Here is a 19,160-nt window from a genome sequence, read left to right on the forward strand (position 1 = left end):
ACATCTGTGGTCATCAGTCCCCTAGAACTTAGAACTACTTAAACCTAACTAACTTAAGGATGTCACACGCATCCATGCCCAAGGCAGGATTCAAATCTGTGACCATAGCAATTGTACGGTTCTAGACTGAAGTGCCTAGAACCACTCGGCCACTGTGGCCAGCCCTGCTTTATAGCTGCTCTTCTTCTGGTTCTGCCCTACAAAATTTTGTTTTCACAGCACTAGGAAATGAACATTGATATAACATCAAGTAAGCAAATGAACTTCGATATAACATCAAGCAAACAAACTATCATTTCTTAGCTCTGTGAAAACAGATGTTCATGTGGCAAAAATCAGAAGAACAGCTGTAAAACAGGAAAAAGAACCCGGGTAGACCAAGATCTCTGAAATTTGCCACTGAAGATGCCTTGCAAATAATAAAGCTGAAATGCATATGACACAAAAAATTTGATTTATTCATTTGTGATTAGATGGATCTGAAATAACGATTATCAACATAACATTCCCAGTATGTGTGCCATCTAGGGAACAACTGAGCATACTATGAGTGCCACCACACTGAGATTGTGTGGACTGTGTCGCCCTCTGAAGTCTAATGCTGTGTACCACTTGTGTCAAGGGCACAGCAGTTACATTAATAAACAGAACTTCTGTCCAACAAATATCAATGTCACAAAGTAAATATTTCAAAATACATATCAGAGTATCAACATTACTGTTAGAATCAAGCAATAAATTGAAATTTTAATGTAAAAATAATAATTTCATGTAAGTGAATATGCATAGCACTCAGGTACTTTCACACACATTTGGCGCATATATATTTAAAACTTGATCTAAACATGATTATGTACTTTATTTTTCTGTAATAGAACCTAAGTTGTAGATACCTTAATATGAAATTTTTAGTACTATTACATAATATCATAGAATATAACCAAAACAAACTTGTCAGACACATTTCATATCCCTTGATATATTCCAAAGATGGATCACTGCAATACAAAGTAGATAAATAAATACAAAAAAGAAAGCAAGACAAATGAATTCTGACCTTGCACTAGTTAATAAAAACATTGTACATTAACTATGTACATTGTACATTAACATCATGCAATGACTAAGCTGCTCCTAAGAGTACAAATAAGTTGTTATTAACTGTTGTGGAAAATGTTGAGTATAACTCAATTAATAGGTCATAGACCCAGATGAAAATACCAAATGTGAAGCTGAATTTTTTTATGTTTTCCACACTGCTTCAGATGAGTGCTTGGATTGTGCCCAGATGTCATATTATACACCTGAGTAGAAGTGATAAAATAACACACACTTTACAAGAAGAAGTAAACAAGCAATTGTAACTAAAAATTGTGTTTGCGGAATTTTGTATTGAGAAAATCCTCATACAGAGCAGAGAAAGTGAGGTGGACTGATAAAATAAGTCTCTAGCTGACAAATGAAAAAGAACGAGGGACTCACCTAATTCCTTCACTAGCTAAAGTGAAGAATGAAAAATAAACTGTCATGATTAATTTAAACATAAAAAATTATTTCTTCTTGGAAATGCATTAAAGTGCAAATAGTTTACCCAAGATATTACCATTATCTAAAATAATGAAAAGCTTAATGTCTTAAACCAAAGTTGATTACTTTTCATTCATGTTTCAGGATTGTGATCAGGTGCACATAGATGATGTCTCTTCAGATGATAATGGGCAGGATCTTAGCACTTACAACTTTGGAACTGATGGTTTCCATGCAGCAGCCAGCAACGGCAATCTGTGCTTAGCTACAGGTGTTCGAGGTGGTGTTGACTGGATGCGTAAGCTAGCATTCCGTTATCGAAAGATTAAAGATATGTACAACAATTATCGCAATAGTGTTGGAGGTGAGTGTATGTTTGTATATTGTATTTTGTTAGATTTATTTTATCATTGTTGAGGAGCTGTTACCAAAATGGCTGGAAGTGTGGGGGGATTGTGATAAATATGGTGATCTAAAATTTCATTCCTTAAACATCAGTGTTCAGTGAGAATGTAAATTACTTTATGAAGAAAACAGACCACTCACTGAATAGCAGAACCATTGATTCATTGACAGAAACAAAAAAAATGTTGCTAGCTTTTTGAAGCAATCCTTTGATGAGCCAGAGTATGCGCATGTGACACACACACACACACACACACACACACACACACACACAACATACTCTTCCCCTCCCCCCTTTCTCTCTCTCTCTCTCTCTCTCTCTCTCTCTCTCTCTCTCTGTGTGTGTGTGTGTGTGTGTGTGTGTGTGTGTGTGTGTGTGTGTGTGTGTTTTGACGACGCAACACTTCTGCTGTTGGGTGAATGGTTCTCTTTGCTCTTTAAGTATTTACACACTGCCAGAACTTTATTTACTGCAGTATTCACTGAGAGCTATATCACCTGTATCAGTTTTTAAGCAAAAAGTTCAGTGTAATTCATACTTAGTGAGCACTATGGCTGGGGAAATTGAGTGAAATTATCCAGAATGTTAATGAGAGTAAAGTATGGGCTTTCATTGGCCTGTGAGCAAATATTTTCAAGCTGTTCCATTACATTGGGAGTATGTAAATTTCAGAAATTTGGTACAAATGATATCCAGCAATTTCTTTCATATTTTTCATGATCAGCATATCTTTGTAGGAATATGAATGGACTCAGCCCAACAACCAATTATATATTTTATGTTGTTAGCAACTAGTGTTTATGAATAATCTGGACAAACCACAGCAAATACACAGTGACAGTTCAGTAGAGACACTCTGTTTTGACATTGCCCAAATGTTAGAGAACACATCACCATGTTGCTGGATAGTTGCATTTACTTCTGATATTGTGTTTGTCCAGACTGATCTTTCCAAATGTCAACAATTACCAGTACAAAATAATTGTGATAAAACAACTGTGGTTGAAGAGATCCATAAAGGCATCATTCCAGGTCTCCTCAATTGACAGGTCACTTTGTAACATATTCAAGTACACTAGACTCATACTAATCTGGCCCTCAGTAGTCCAGCCTCACAGTAATTTGGTGCACATCTAAAAACATGTGCACAATGAATTATTGTGTGCAACAATGCTTAGTTAAACAATGCTTTATATACTGTATTTGAAATTGTAGCTTTCTTTACAGTTCAGAATCATGTCTTCTAAAAGGAAACATGTTACACTAGACCTCAAGCAGAAACTGAAAATTTTAGATAAGTTAAATCGAGGTTCTTTGCAGAAAGCCATTGCTGCTGAGTTCAGTGTTGGACGAGCAGCTATTTATGACATCAAGAAGAAAGATGATGTTATTCAGTAGTACTCAACACAAATGGATAGTGAGTTGGGAAAATGGAAGATTATGTGAAAGAGTGAGAATGAAGAACTGGACGTAGCTGTTTATAGACGGTTCATACAACAACACAGTAAAGGAATTCCAGTCAGTGGCCTGATTAAAAAGGAAAAAGCAGCTGCATTTAACAAACAACTTGGTGGTAGGAACTTGTTTCTGAGCGAAGGTTGGCTATCAAACTGGAAAAAACAACATGGCATTCAGCAGCTGACAGTCACCAGGGAAACCTGCTCAGCTAACGATAGGGATGCTGATGAGTTTGTAAACAAGATACGGAAGATAATAGAGGAAGAAGATTTAATTGCTGATGTCTTGTATAATGCTGATGAAACAGGACTCTTTTACAAGATGCTTCCTTCAAAAACATAAGCTGCCAAGAATGAGAAGGAAGCTCATGGTTATAAGCAACAGAAACAGCATGTAACATTAACGGCATGTTGTAATGCAAATGGAAGTCATAAACTACCACTTACGGTGACTGGAAAATTCCAAAATCCACATTGTTTTCAACATGCTGACATAAATACTCTACCAGTGCAGTATTGTGCTTAGAAGAAAACGTGTATGGACAGACAAATATTCTTTTGGTGGTTCCATGAAACATTTGTACCAGCAGTGAGAAAAGAGCTCATCTCCTTGCTGAATGAAAGTGAAAATGACTCTATTCAGACTATGCTGAAGGCATGGAAAGCAATTAACATATGTGATGTTGTTTTCCAAGCAGCCAAAGCATGGGATAAAGTGGAGAGTGCTACCATAATGAAGAGCTGGAGAAAATTGTGGCCATCCATTGACGCCGAGTTGAATCCAGTAGTGAGTGACAGCAATGAGCCAGTCAATTCCGAATTATCAATTACTTTGTACACTGACATGTTCCACAACCTTCCAGGAGGAGACAAAATTGATGATGAAGATGTTACTAAGTAGCTGAATGAGGAAAACTGTGATAGAGACCAAACTTTAACAGATGAAGAAATAATCAAAAGCGTGCAAGAAAGTAATGATAAAAGTGATGAAGAAGAAAATGCAGGAGGAGAGAGCATGAAGATTTCTCACACTGCTTGCACTGAAGGTGCCAAAGTCTTCCTGGAGTACATTATGCAACAACCAGATACGTGCAGTACCGATGTAACGCTTGTAAAGCATGTCACCATCACGTATCATCATTGTGACTGTTATAAATTAGGAACATGTTTCATAGTGAGTGATACTGCTGTATAGTTATGTACAGTATACAGTCAAGGACTAAGTTTTCTTTGAAAATTAATGTATTTTTGGATTTAATAAAGTATATCCTCTGTGTTTTAAAATTGTATGCTTCAGTTTAATAAAGTACAGTACACCATATCCCCTGTGCTTTCAAAATAAATAAAAAAACAGATAAATGAATAACATAAATTTCAGACACTCAATAATCTGGCACTTCTGCTAATCCAGCACCTATATGTGCCAGGAATGGCGAGAGTCTAGTGTATATATGGTTTTGTACATAGAAGCTAACTGGATGTGTGATTTAGTTTGCTAGTATTTACTTAAATTGATCATTTAATGCTAACTTGGTAATAAGTTGAAATCAATAATGACATCACTTGTGTAATCTAACAGTGAAATATATAATAATAATAAAAAATTACAAGATGGTCCCTGTATTTCCCTAATGCAATCTGTGTGACTTCAGTTACCCTTTCTAATGAAGTGCAAAGTTGAATGCACACTGACATTGCATATATTATATTCTTACTTGAATAAATTGAAAGAGTAAGAGTTACCACTCACCACAGAGCTGAGAGTTATTTTACTACTTAGGTCTGAAGGAAGACATCATCAAAAAGCTTAGCAATGTTCCCAGTCTTGTTTATGCACATGTTAGCCACTCAACACCTCAGTTATATGATGAACTCTTACTTTTATACCTTCCATTATTTATTACTTTGCAGTGGCATATTATTACTTGAGATATTATTTACCCAACACTTTCTAATGTCTTTACTGAAAATTGCAACTATTCTTTCCCATATTCATGTATGTGAATTTCTTTTCCTTAGGTCTTCTCGGGCCAGCAAAGCGTGAACAATGGTTGCAACTTAGAGCTGAAATTGAAACCATAACAGACAACTGGTTAACATTAGCCAACAAATGTCTGACATTAATTAATTCACGGTAAGTAGCAGGAATTAAGCTTATAATGGTTAATTCTATTCCTATACTGTGAAAAGGATAGTTGCTACTCACCGTATAGTGGAGATGCAGAGTCATAGATAGCCACAACAAAAAGTCTGTCACAAGTATAGCTTTCAGCCAGTAAGGCCTTCATCAAAATTAGATGACAAACACACACATACACACTCACGCAAATGCAACTCACACTCACATGACTGCAGTCTCGAGCAACTGAGGCCACACTGCGAGCAGAAGCACCAGTGCATGATGGGAGTGGCAACTGGGTGGGGGTAAGGAAGAGGCTGGGGTGGGGAGTGGGAGGGATAGTAGGGTAGGGGCAGCAGACAGTGACCTGCTGTTGGGGAGTGCGCAGGGAGGATGTGGAAAAATAGTATGGCAGCTATGTGTAGTCGGGAGGTTAGGCGAAGGGCATCGGAGATGTAGGTGGGGAGGGGATAGGAGAGAAGTAGAAAGACTGGGTGTGAGGGACGAATGAGGGCTGTGTAGTGCTGGAATGGGAACAGGTAAGGGGCTGGCTGGGAGAGGACAATGACTAACGAAGGTTGAGGCCAGCAGGGTTACGGGAACGTAGGATATATTGCAGGGGAAGCTCTCACCTGCGCAATTCAGAAAAGCTGGTATTGGTGGCAAGGATCCATATGGCACTGGCTGTGAAACAGTCATTGAAATGAAGGCTGTCATGTTTGGCAGTGTGCTCAACAACAGGGTGGTCCACTTGTTTCTTGCTCACAGTTTGTTGGTGGCCATTTATGCGGACAGACAGCTTGTTGGTTGTCACGGCCACATAGAATGCATCACAGTGGTTGCAGCTTAGCTTGTAGATCACAACTGGTCTCACATATAGCCCTGAATTTGATGGGATAAGTGATGTTTGTGACCAGGCAAGAGTAGGTGGTGTTGGGAGGATGTATAGGACAGGTCTTGCATCTAGGTCTATTACAGGGGTATGAGCCATGAGGTAAGAGGTTGGGAGCAGGGCTGTGTAGGGACAAATGAGTATATTGTATAGGTTTGGTGGACAGCAGAATACCATTGTGGGAGGGGTGAGAAAGATAGTGGACAGGACATTTCTCATTTCAGGGCATGATGATAGGTAGTTAAAACCCTGGCAGAGAATGTAATTCAGATGTTCCAGTCCTGGGTGATATTGAGTTATGAGGGGAGTGCTTCTCTGTGGCTGGACAGTTGAACTTTGTGAGATGGTGGGAGACTGGAAAGATAAAATGTTGTGTCTAGACAAGACAGCCTAGACACAATGAGAGGAAGCCGAAAGGCACGTGCTAAGCTAAAGCAGGATGGCGTGAGGTCTGAAACAGGATACGTAATGAATGCTATAAAGAAAAGTACGTAGCTTCTGGAATACTTAACTTTAATCCATCCTTTTGGTACATCTGGAGATTGTGGCGATACAAGTGAGGCTCTTTAGATACATGCAAAGTTACTAATGGCGCCTTGCTAGGTCATAGCCATTGACTTAGCTGAAGGCTATTCTAACTATCGGCTCGGCAAAGGAGCAAGGCTTCGTCAGTATAGTCGCTAGCTACGTCGTCCGTACAACTGGGGCGAGTGCTAGTCCATCTCTCGAGACCTGCCTTGTGGTGGCGCTCGGTCTGCGATCACACAGTGGCGACACGCGGGTCCGACATGTACTAATGGACCGCGGCCAATTTAAAGCTACCACCTAGCAAGTGTGGTGTCTGGCAGTGACACCACATTCCTCCCCCACAAATCGGCGAACCAACGGATCCTCAATCCGAGACTTTGACAAAGGCCATTGTGTAGCAACAAAACGCAAAATGGTAGCAAGGACCGGGTCAGCAGCTGTGGCTGTAGCTACACGACGAAAATCAATCGGAAACGATTCGACCACTGCATCGGTTTCCGAATTAATGAACATGGAAGCAAGTTTGGAAGAATCGAATGCTCTATCCTCAGCAACAGGCAAACGGGACAACGCATCGGCGTTTCCGTGCTTAGCAGTGGACCGATACAAGATATCGTAGCGGTACTGCGAGAGGAAAATAGACCAGCGAATGAATTTCTGCGCTGTACGCGGAGGTACAGGCTTGTTCGGATGAAAAAGCGACGTCAAAGGTTTGTGGTCTGTGATGATGGTAAAGTGACGACCATACAAGAAATCATGGAACTTAGTAACACCAAACACGAGAGCCAAAGCTTCTTTCTCTATCTGTGAATAATTTCTTTGCGCAGACGAGAGCAATTTGGACGCAAAGGCAATAGGGCGATCATGCTACCCATCTCTGTGCGCAAGCACAGCACCGATCCCGAAATCCGATGCATCTACCATCAACAAAAGGGGTTTCTGGGGATCGAATGGTGTAAGGCAAGTATTTGAAAGCAACGCCGATTTCAACTGGCGAAAGGCCCGTTCGCATTCTGTCGTCCAGACGAACGGAACACCTGTATGGCGTAAGCGATGAAGCGGAGCTGAAAGAGAAGAGGCATTGCGCACATTCAATCACACCTTGTGATTCTAAATCATGTAATGTTCTTGCGACCTCATCACGCAATGCGTGAGGAACATTGCGCGCTCTGAAAAATTTCGGTTGCGCGTTGACTTTCAGTTCCAAATGTGCTTCATAGTTCTGAGCGCAACCTAAGCCCAGTGCAAAAATGTCTGCAAATTCTTCACATAGCCGAGAAACACTGGCGGAAGGCACAGTCAGGTTCACTGATAGGACCTGATTTACAATAGACAAGTTACACAATTGAAATAAATCTAAACCAAACAAGAACGAAGAACGTAAAATGACACAAGTTTTGTTTGTCCCTTGTATGTTGCAAGAAGAGTGCACTGTCCTAACACAGGGATATGCTGTCCTGAATAACTATGTAACTTAACATGCGCGGCACGCAACGGAGGTTTGTCCAGTTGTTTGTACGTGTCATGATTGAGCAATGAAACTGCAGCTCCGGTATCGAGCTGGAATGGTATGATCTTGCCATTAAAGTCCAAATCTACAAAAAGTTTATTGGCCTGCTGATGACAAGAGCGACTGTCTCGTGCAATTTGAACTGATACAGGTACAGCATCACTTGCTAATTGACGTGATTTCCGGCGATGTCGACGCACACTTTGTGTGGGATGAACACAGTCACTGTTAGAGACAGTGGCACTGGACGAAGTGGAATTAACTACATGAATGTCCATGGGCGAAGGTTCATGAGCCTGAGTATTCTTGGTTCGATTCCGGCGCGAAGCAAAGGGCCTGGAATGGTTGTGATCGTCTGATCTGAGCTTTTTCTGGCAAACACTTTGAACATGTCCTTTCTTATTACAGAAAAAGCAAATAGCTTGGCGTGACGGGCAATTTTCACGCGAATGCCTAGTAGCACACCGCGGGCATGATTTCACTGCATTTGTATGCTGGCGCGGCACACCTGGTTTAGAGCGTGGCGGCAGCTGCGTGGACGTGCGCGAGGGCAGTTTACCTGTCCGTGCAGCGCACCCGGCGGGCCGGTTAATGTTACACACGGCTGGCGAAGTTGCAAACGATTCCTGAGCAAAGTCAAGCGTGTCTTGTCTATCCAATATGTCTATCACTTGTTGAAGGGAGGGATTGACTAGTTTCAAAATCTATTCCCGTATGCGAACATCAGAAACGTTCTGTGCTATTGCATCACGTACCATAGTATCTGAATAAGGGAGTCCACATTCACACTCAAAAGCACAATCCCTTGTAAGGCCTTGCAATGTTGCAACCCACTCCCTATTAGTTTGACCGGCCGTACATTTTGTACGAAAGAAAGTATACCTCTTTGCAACTACATTAACTGTTTCCTTGAAATAGGCATCTAAAGCAGACAAAATTTCTTCGTAGGACAGAGCTGCTACGTCACGTCGGGGAAATAATTTCACTATCACACGGCACGCGCTAAGCTAAAGCAGGATGGCGTGAGGTCTGAAACAGGATACGTAATGAATGCTATAAAGAAAAGTACATAGCTTCTGGAATACTTAACTTTAATCCATCCTTTTGGTACATCTGATACATGCAATGTTACTAATGGCGCCTTGCTAGGTCGTAGCCATTGACTTAGCTGAAGGCTATTCTAACTATCGGCTCAGCAAAGGAGCGAGGCTTCGTCAGTATAGTCGCTAGCTACGTCGTCCGTACAACTGGGGCGAGTGCTAGTCCGTCTCTCGAGACCTGCCTTGTGGTGGCGCTCGGTCTGCGATCACACAGTGGCGACACGCGGGTCCGACATGTACTAATGGACCGCGGCCGATTTAAAGCTACCACCTAGCAAGTGTGGTGTCTGGCGGTGACACCACATAAAACACAGGAGATTTGTTTTTGTACAATTTTGGGAGGAAAATTACGGTTTTTGAAGACCCTCAGTACATTCTGAGAGGGACTGCTCGTCACTACAGATGTGATGACCATGGGTAGCTAGGCTATATGGAAGGGACTTCTTGGTATGGAATGGGTGGCAACTGTCAAAGTGGAGGTATTGCTTGTGGTTAGCAGGTTTGATATGGCTGGAGATAGTGATGTAGCCATCTTCGAGGTGGAGATCAACACCTAGGAAGGTGCCTTGTTGGGTTGAGTAGGACCAGGTGAAGCAAATGGGGGAGAAATTTCTGAGGTTCTGGAGGAATGTGGATAGGTGTCCTCAGCCTCGATCCCAATTGCAAAGATGTCATCAGTGAATATGAACCAGGTGAAGGGTTTAGGACTCTGGGTGTTTGGGCAGGATTCCTCTAGATGGCCCATGAATAAGTTGGCATAGAATGGTGCCATGTGGGTGCCTATAGCCGTACCCCAGGTTTGTTTGTAGGTAATGCCTTCAAAGGAGTAGTGACTAGGAAGGAGGCTTTTGGTTTGGAATCTGTCAGGCATTGGGAAAAGTAGTGTTCAATAGTGGTAAGGCCTGTTCCTATATGATAATGTTGTTACAGCACTTAATGCCTTCTCTGCAGTGAATGAATTCACATTGCTTTGAACTTATGAGGTGACACCACAGTAAGTTGATGTATTAAGGAAGGAATTCGACAAACTGAAATTTCAGATAATAACGCATGTATCTAACAAGGGAACCTCCCCATCGCACCCCCCTCAGATGTAGTGAGAAGTTGGGACAGTGGATACGCCTTGTAAAACTGAACACAGATCAATCGAGAAAACGGGAAGAAGTTGTGTGGAACCGTGAAAAAAATTAATAAAATATACAAATTGAGTAGTCCATACGCAAGATAGGCAACATCAAGGAGAATGTGAGCTCAGGAGCACCGTGGTCCCGCGGTTAGCATGAGTATCTGCAGAACGAGAGGTCCTTGGTTCAAGTCGTCCCTCAACTGCAAATTTTACTTTCTTTATTTTCACCAAGTTATGATCTGTCCGTTCGTTCATTGACGTCTCTGTTCACTGCAATAAGTTTAGTGTCTGTGTTTTGCGACCGCACCTCAAAACCGTGCGATTAGTAGATGAAAGGACGTGCCTCTTCAATGGGAACCGAAAACATTTGATCGCAACGTCATAGGTCAACCGATTCCTCCACGGGAAAACACGTCTGATATATTCTATATGACACTGGTAACGGCATGTGTGTCACATGACAGGAATATGTCGTTGACCCACCTAACTTGTACACTTAGCGAAAGGGTAAAAAGATTCTTCTACCTTGCTGGATTTAGGTTTTCTTGTGGATGTGATAATCACTCCCAAAAAAGCGATGAAAACATAAGAATTTGTCACATAAACTGAAAATAAAAAATTAAACTTTTCACTCGAGGGAAGACTTGAACCTAGGACCTCTCGTTCCGTAGCTGCTCTCGCTAACCACAGGACCAAGGCGCTCCTTGACTCCCAGTGTCCTTGATGTTGCCTATCTTCGCATGGACTACTCAGTTTGTATATTTTACTAATTTTTTTCACAGTTCCACACAACTTCTTCCTGCTTTCTCGATTGATCTGTGTTCAGTTTTCCAAGGCCTATCCACTGTGCCAACTTATAACTAAATCTGAGGGGGGTGCGATGGGGAGGTTCCCTTGTAAGAGGTAGCTGACACTTGTGGATTTTAACACAGGAATTCTTTCTTCAGTGTACATGTGAAGCTGGTGCCATCTATATTGCTAAATAGAATGCACCCAGGTTATGTGTGAAGAATGAGCCTGGGTTTCCAGAAACTGAAAGTACTATTATGTGTTTCTACATGTTTCTATGGCAGTAAGAAGAAATTGTTCCTCCTGACTATAAATACTGGCCAGCCCACCTGTCTATAAAAATCAAAGTTTTCTGAACTGGATTTTCATTTTTTACACAATTAACCACCTGTTTTGCCAGTGAGAACTCTTTTTTTTTTTTATTTTTACAGCTATGCTGTACTAATATTTAGATAAAAAATCTGGTTTCTCATAACTGTGGTGGTATCCTGTGACATATTTTCATGCAAGAAAACACCATGTTATGAATTTATTAAATGAATGAGGTATCCAGTTTCTGAATGAGACAACTATGCAGCACATTAGTGTGAAAGTGAACAGCTTCTCTCTCTCTCTCTCTCTCTCTCTCTCTCTCTCTCTCTCTCTCTCACACACACACACACACACACACACACACACAAAGACAAAGGAAAGAACGTGATGAATACTTAAATTTAATCTTTGGTCTGGGGCTGTCAGGCATAGTTCCTTATCAGAGATTTGATACGTGGTGCAGTCTAAATGGCTATAAACCCAACAATGTCGTAGATGCCATGATCTGCAAATAGGCAGCTGAAGGAAATGTATGATTTCCAAGTTTAACAATGGAAAATCTGAGATGAAATAACAACAGTTTTTCAGTGCACCTGTCTGCCATTCAGTGCGTCCTCAATGTAATTAGTAGCAATCTATCAGTCTAATACTGATGTTATTTCATCCCAGATTTAGCACTGTTAAAATTAAAAATAATAACAACAAGGCTGTGGTTAAATAACAAAGCAGTGTGTGTGTGTGTGTGTGTGTGTGTGTGTGTGTGTGTGTGTGTGTGTGTGTGTTTGGGGGGGGGGGGCAGGGGGAGAGGGGGGAGTGGCAGAGGGCGGGCAGGATGCACATATGCACATATATATGTGTACTCTAATGCATTGCAACATAATTCCACACCATCTGCCACTGTTAAATTTTTTGATTTTACAGTTTTCGCCTGGATGCCATTATTGGCTTTGGCTGCAGGATAATCAAAAAGCTTTGATGACAAATATTCCATATATCTTACATGTGCCCTTAGCCTTACATGACTGAGAACAAATATATATAAAGTTGTGCACTATTGTGGCATGTTATCATACCAATACTCAGAAAATAACCCTGAATAACTTTTGAAATTTTATTGGTGAGTTCTGGGTTGCCCTGTATGCAAAGAATACCTATACATGTTAAAGTAGTGACTCAGGAAAGAGATATGTTGCATAGATGTGCCTTCTGCAGTGATCATAGTAGTGTTATTAGGTAGAACTTACATGTTACTAACTATTCACATCTCTTTCCTCCTTTGGTAAACATTAAGCAAACATGCAATTTATTTCTGACTCTTAGTAATGAACACCATTTATCTGCAAATTATAGCTCAACTTTTGTCAACTAATTTTCTTATAATTAAAAAACTAGTGCATAAATGCCATTCAGAACAATGTAAATTGCTGCTAGTTAATAGAACAAAATGACAAGAAGAGTTAATCAAGAAGTGTTTTGTGTCATAGTTAGCATCTCATACATTTATATGTCCCGAGGCCTTCATGTTTTTGTGTGAGATAACCCATGGAGTATTTATTCAGTGGTTCATTGTTTTTAATTTAATTTCTAGGCCCAACTGTGTGAATGTGTTGGTGACGACAACGCAGCTCGTGCCAGCACTGGCAAAAGTACTGCTTTTCGGTCTGGGTGGAATTTTTCCTATTGAGAACATTTATTCAGCTACAAAAATAGGTAATAGTAAACTCATAAAATAGTTGTTAAATGTTATGGCTGATGTATTTACTTCTCTCCTGTCTGAATCTGATTGCTATTTATGTAATTCAACATTATTTTAGGCAAAGAGAGCTGCTTTGAGCGCATAGTCTCCCGATATGGCAGAAAATGTACATATGTTGTAGTTGGTGATGGGACAGATGAGGAAGCTGCAGCAAAACAGGTAACTGTGAAATGTTGTATATCTTTCTCAAATATACATATGATTAGCACCCACTTGACGTAGGCAGAAACCTAATATGTTGACACAAAGACTTTGAGTGGAGAATTCCACTGCGATAATATTATTTACCACTCTTATATTTATCTGAAAATATTACTGACCTATATCAGAGTGCTATGTCTTTCTATGTAACACAAATAATTTAATACTGGTGAAAAGAGCATAATTAAAACTCCACATTACAAATACCAGTTGTACTACATCCTTAAGGATCTCCTCACTGTGAATCTATGGAATGAAAAGTATTTCTATTCATCTAAAAGGGTGTAGTAAAGATGGTACATGTCTGCATACAGACACATTACACAAAGAAGCTACTGTTGTTCAGACTGCTGTTATTTTTCCACTCTCATTTTATCTAACCTGAAGTTTTTCATAGATTTCTGCCAACCACTGATCCCTCATCCTATCCTGAGATAATATAATGATATGTATTTTCCTGTTATAAGAGAGCAGGACTTTTGGAAACCTGTATAAATGTATGGAATAATAGCAAGTATGAATAATACATACGTTACAACAAATGGTGCATACACAGACCAAGAGTAATTATGAATTGGAAACACATTAGTCCACATCAAGCCTCAGTTGCACTGAATGCATCAGTACTGAGAAAGTTTCCAGGATATCCATAGGCAAGTTAAAGTCTTGTGCCTGTAGCCTTAGTTTTTAATCAGAAGAAAAGGGAAAGCATGTCCCATCAGAACAGAATGGTGATGCATACCAAATTAGAATGATAACAGTATGCGACTGCAAATTCGTACATATGGATAGTGTTTGTCAATGGATTCAGCATAATGTTTTTAACAGTATTTACATAGGGCCATTTAATTGCCACAAAATGCATTATTGAAGTGTGAATAATCCCCATTGGATGCATCAGACAGCATTTAAGAGAGAGTGGGGTATGAACAAATGCTGTTAAATCATGTATGATCATTTCACTGGACCCAATCTCTTTGACAGTCATCTAACTGAATTATTTGTAGTTTCTCAAAGATAAACATCCACTTTTTCTAAAACATATGCCATTGCTGGACCACAGCAGGATGTAGTTTCATCTTGACTCAGTGGTCTTCCAAAATCATCACCGTGCTTACTTTAATAGATTCTTCAATGGCTCTGAGCACTATGCGACTTAACTTCTGAGGTCATCAGTCGCCTAGAACTTAGAACTAATTAAACCTAACTAACCTAAGGACATCACACACATCCATGCCCGAGGCAGGATTCGAACCTGCGACCGTAGCTGTCCCGCGGTTCCGGACTGAGCGCCTAGAACCGCGGCCAGCAATAGTTTCTTCCTCTGACATGATAAACAAAGCAGTATTTGGAAAAAAAATATGCAATCTTGGCACAGCCATGATAATATGTGGGAATAACAGAAAAGGAAAAAAGGACAGGACTTATAAAGTATAGAAACATCATTATTCTCAAGCTCTTTCCACTACACTACAATATAGAAACCTCATTATTTTCAAGCTATTTCCACTACACTATCTTTGACTTGGTTCCTGAAATGTGAGCTGCTGCAGAGTTAGGCCTCCAGCAACCAGATCCCTCTAATGCAGTACCTTTTCCTAGTATTTGTGCTCACTTCCTGTATGTGTTCTTTACAGTTATTTAAGTTAGTGACCATTTTATGAGAATGCTCTATTTTCAGTATTCATTTAAAAGTGATACTATCAATTTCTGCTTTCCTTATGCACATAAAGATGCTCATGGTGTCTGAAAAGAGGAGCCAATATTTGTTCTGCATAAAATCGGATATGAAGGGATGGCTGGTGCATTCTGTATAGTGATGGAAATGGAAAAGAAATATGTCACTAATTATAGCTTTCTCGTTTAGAGAAGGTGTCAGTTTTGTATATTATTAAATTTAAATTACTGTTCACTTAGTCCCACCTCACCTTTATTTTTCAGTTGTCTGAGGCAGTTACAGATCATATCATTATCATAATTTTCTATTATCAAACTGCAGATTGATTGCTGTGATTAAATATCCCTACTTCTGCAGTTTACTTCAGTCTTTGTTGTTTCACATTTCTTTGGTCAAACTACATTCACTGCAGTTTGATTACCCATTGCCTCCATTTGACCCCTTCATTTCACAAGTCCAATTCATCCAAGCCTTTTCTCAAAATTCTCACCTATCTCCATTTCAATTATTTCTATGTTTCATTATGTGTTTATGTTTCCTTCTTTAAGGAGCCCAGCTTTTTATACTTCGACAGTACAATCTAATAAAGTCACTTATATCTTGAGGTTTTCTATGTATCATTTATTGAATAAATGTTTTCAGATTTCAAACTAATCTACTCTCTTCTTTAGGCCATCAATTGAAATCACAATACTGTGTACAAAAATGAAACTGCCAACTTGGTTATAATCCAAAAAATACATATCTTCGTTTGGTGTACTTGTGAAATTAAATGTTTTTTCCCCTTACTAATGCATGCTTCTTTTCAGTTGAACTTCCCATTCTGGCGCATCACGAGTCACAGTGACACAGCAGCACTGTACAATGCTTTGGACATGGGCTTCTTATGATGTGTGTCAGTGTTAATATTGATACATTTCTGTGATTGAACTTATTACAGCCATTAAAGGCTAGTAACTATGGAACTTGAATTTTAAAACAAACATTGAAACTGTATATGAATTTGTTTAAATTGTTTTTTATTTAAAATTTATGAGCTTAATGATACAGTCTCATAATTATGCATAAATAGTAAGAAGATGCCGCAATAGTCACGATTATTACTTTTGTATAAAATAGTTTTTTTATTATTAATAACAAAGTAATGTTATTGTAAAGATTGTATTGATAATTAAGTTGTACTGTGCAAATAATTTTCAGAGAAAAATTGAATATATTGAAATGTGACCTATATATGAAGACAAATTATGTACATACATTAGTGAATGGGGCACGGTATGCTAGAACTTAAAACATATATTGAGTTCTTTCTTTTTTCTGATGTAATTTTCCTGACCATAGATCTCAAAGAGCAAAACTTGTAAATTAAATTATAAACTTGGTGTACTGGTTCTGTAAAATTACTTTTCCCATAAAACAAAAATCAACTCTTGGAATGAAACAGAGTACAAATACTCCAAAATTATTGACTAATGCAGAAAGCTGCCACAACTAGCACTGAAAAGTACACCAAAATTGATCAAGATCCACCTTCAGTGTGAAGTTGATGTGTACATTGGTGACCTTACCATTATGGAAGTCTAAGTAGATATTTAAGGATTGCGTTTTAGAAACTGATGTAGTAGCATGAGTGTAAAAGGGAAAAGTAAGGCAGCAGAAATCTACTCTTCAAGAAGAAGTTGGGAAAGACTGTAGAAGAATAACCATGAGTATGAATGAATAATTATGAAAAATACAAAAAGAAGGTGAACAAAAATGTAAAAGTCATATACAGTCAGTTGACACTCTTTCTTTTCTATAAATTGCGTTTTCTTCCCCAACCGAAGTCATGAGAATCTGTGTGACTCTTCAAAATTGTTTTGTGTGACTACAAGATGCAGACTAAATATTTTAGTTCAATAGGTTGCATATTTCAGAAAAAAAATTCGGTGTAACAATAATTGATTTGGCTCATAAAGAAATCTTTGAAAGGTGTTTCTGTAATTATATCCATATAACTTAATTATTTTTCCTTTATTGATAATGCAGTCTTGAATATTCACCATGATTTAAACATGTGTGGCATGCCATAATGGTTATTCTCCTTGCTAACAGTGTGAGCTGTGAGAATACTCACCAGTAATATTTTTGAGCAATATGCCAACTTTTAAAAAAAGGAAACCATGTTACTTTTAAATATGTATCTGCGATGGGATCTGCAAGTTTTACAAATGAAGTAAGTCATTTTATGTAACAGTGATAACTTCACTGTCTTTTGTGGTATTAGAGAACTACTTGTAGTATATGACTCTTCATTTTATTTTCAAATATACATCAGTCATCTAGTTGACAGCAATTGCTGTCTAAATAAACTAACAGTGGTACAAAAGAGTTTCATTGGTAGATGATGAGGTGCTTAGCATGCTGAAAATATAGATGAACATATGAGTATATGGTGGAAGATCATCCAGCTGATCAGCCTGTCATTTAACTGTTTTGGCATGACACCCTTTGTTGTTGTTGTCTAAATGGGAATGATTTTCTTTTCCCACTAATTGTTTGGAGTCAAACTACATTATATTTTTCATTTTGTTCTTTGTCCTGTCTCCATGTACTGTTTTAATTCTATTTTTTGATGCATTTCAATACTTCTCAGACAGATGCAGCTCATATTTCTCAAATGTACAAACTTACTTAATGTATGTTCTAATTGTATATGAAGAAACCATTTTTCATGAACAAAATTTAAAACATTGCTTTATTTTTTGCCTTGTTATTATGCAAATCTACTTTCTGGCTTTAATATGATTTTAATACAAACCATATCAACATTGTTAGATGAACAAAAGATTACAATAATAACAGTATGTGGAAAGGAGAAAAAGTACTGTATGAAACTTAAAAAATTAATGATAAGTTGACCACACTGTTTTCAGTTGTCTTAACAAACTTTTCACACTGCTCTTACGGAAATATATGAAACTTTTACTAGTCTCTAAAAGCCAGTTATCTTCTAAACTGATATTTTATGGTTTGTTTGTCATCTGTCATTTAGTGCCAGTTTCCACAAAAGATTTTCTGCTTGATGTCTCACTTTGGAGCAAAAACCTGTAATTATCAAAGAAGAATGCAGCCAGTCATGACACCCTAATACAGCTATGACATTACACTTAAGCTGGACATAATTAATGTTTACATTTCATTGATTATTATCATTCTGAATGTGCTAACTTGTATGATTTTTTTCTGCTGTCAGGTTGTAGAAAGTTTTTCTCATTGTTTCTTCCTACTGACTGTAGTGATAACAGGAATTTGCACTTTAATAAAAAAACTATAATACAACACAATCAATTAATGGAGTTCTCATTACATTTTTTGCAAGATATTTAACAAATTCTATAAATCCCACTGAAAGGATGCAGAAATGAGTCGAATATGTTCATTTTATTTAAGTACAATACACTAAGATGACTGAACTTCATGAAATACTAACAAGTACCTGACATGTGTTGAAGTGCCACTCAAAGAAAGTGTCTTTCCTTAAATTCAATTGTCAGTGTAATATTTTTCCATGATTTCCAAAATAAGTGAAATGAGAAAAGTTTTGCCTATGCTTAAATTCTGTTTACTGAAGTGATTTTGAATACATAATTTTTTTTTTACTTTTCTGTCAGGTGACTATACAAATAAAGCTGGTTTTCCGAGTGAGTGGGCCACGTACAATTGTCCATGCAAGAAGCTTGGATTTGCCATATGTTGTCCACATACTTGTAGCAGTTG

The 19,160-nt window shown here is 38.6% G+C and overlaps 1 protein-coding gene across 4 annotated transcripts in view; it reads left to right on the plus strand.

Annotated features, from left to right (window-relative positions):
* LOC126416805 (eyes absent homolog 2) overlaps positions 1–18,731 on the plus strand; it is a 763,097-nt gene extending 744,366 nt beyond the window's left edge. For all 4 annotated transcript variants that reach the window (XM_050084676.1, XM_050084679.1, XM_050084675.1 and 1 more), the window contains 5 exons: positions 1,672–1,891; positions 5,410–5,524; positions 13,355–13,476; positions 13,581–13,681; positions 16,211–18,731. In XM_050084676.1, the coding sequence (XP_049940633.1) occupies positions 1,672–1,891; positions 5,410–5,524; positions 13,355–13,476; positions 13,581–13,681; positions 16,211–16,291 (639 nt within the window). In that variant the 3' untranslated portion in view covers positions 16,292–18,731. The remainder of the gene's footprint in view (positions 1–1,671; positions 1,892–5,409; positions 5,525–13,354; positions 13,477–13,580; positions 13,682–16,210) is intronic.
* Positions 18,732–19,160: the final 429 nt, after the last annotated feature.

The sequence above is a fragment of the Schistocerca serialis genome, chromosome 8 (genome assembly GCF_023864345.2).
Source record: "Schistocerca serialis cubense isolate TAMUIC-IGC-003099 chromosome 8, iqSchSeri2.2, whole genome shotgun sequence".
In the NCBI taxonomy this organism is placed as follows: Eukaryota; Metazoa; Arthropoda; class Insecta; order Orthoptera; family Acrididae; genus Schistocerca; species Schistocerca serialis.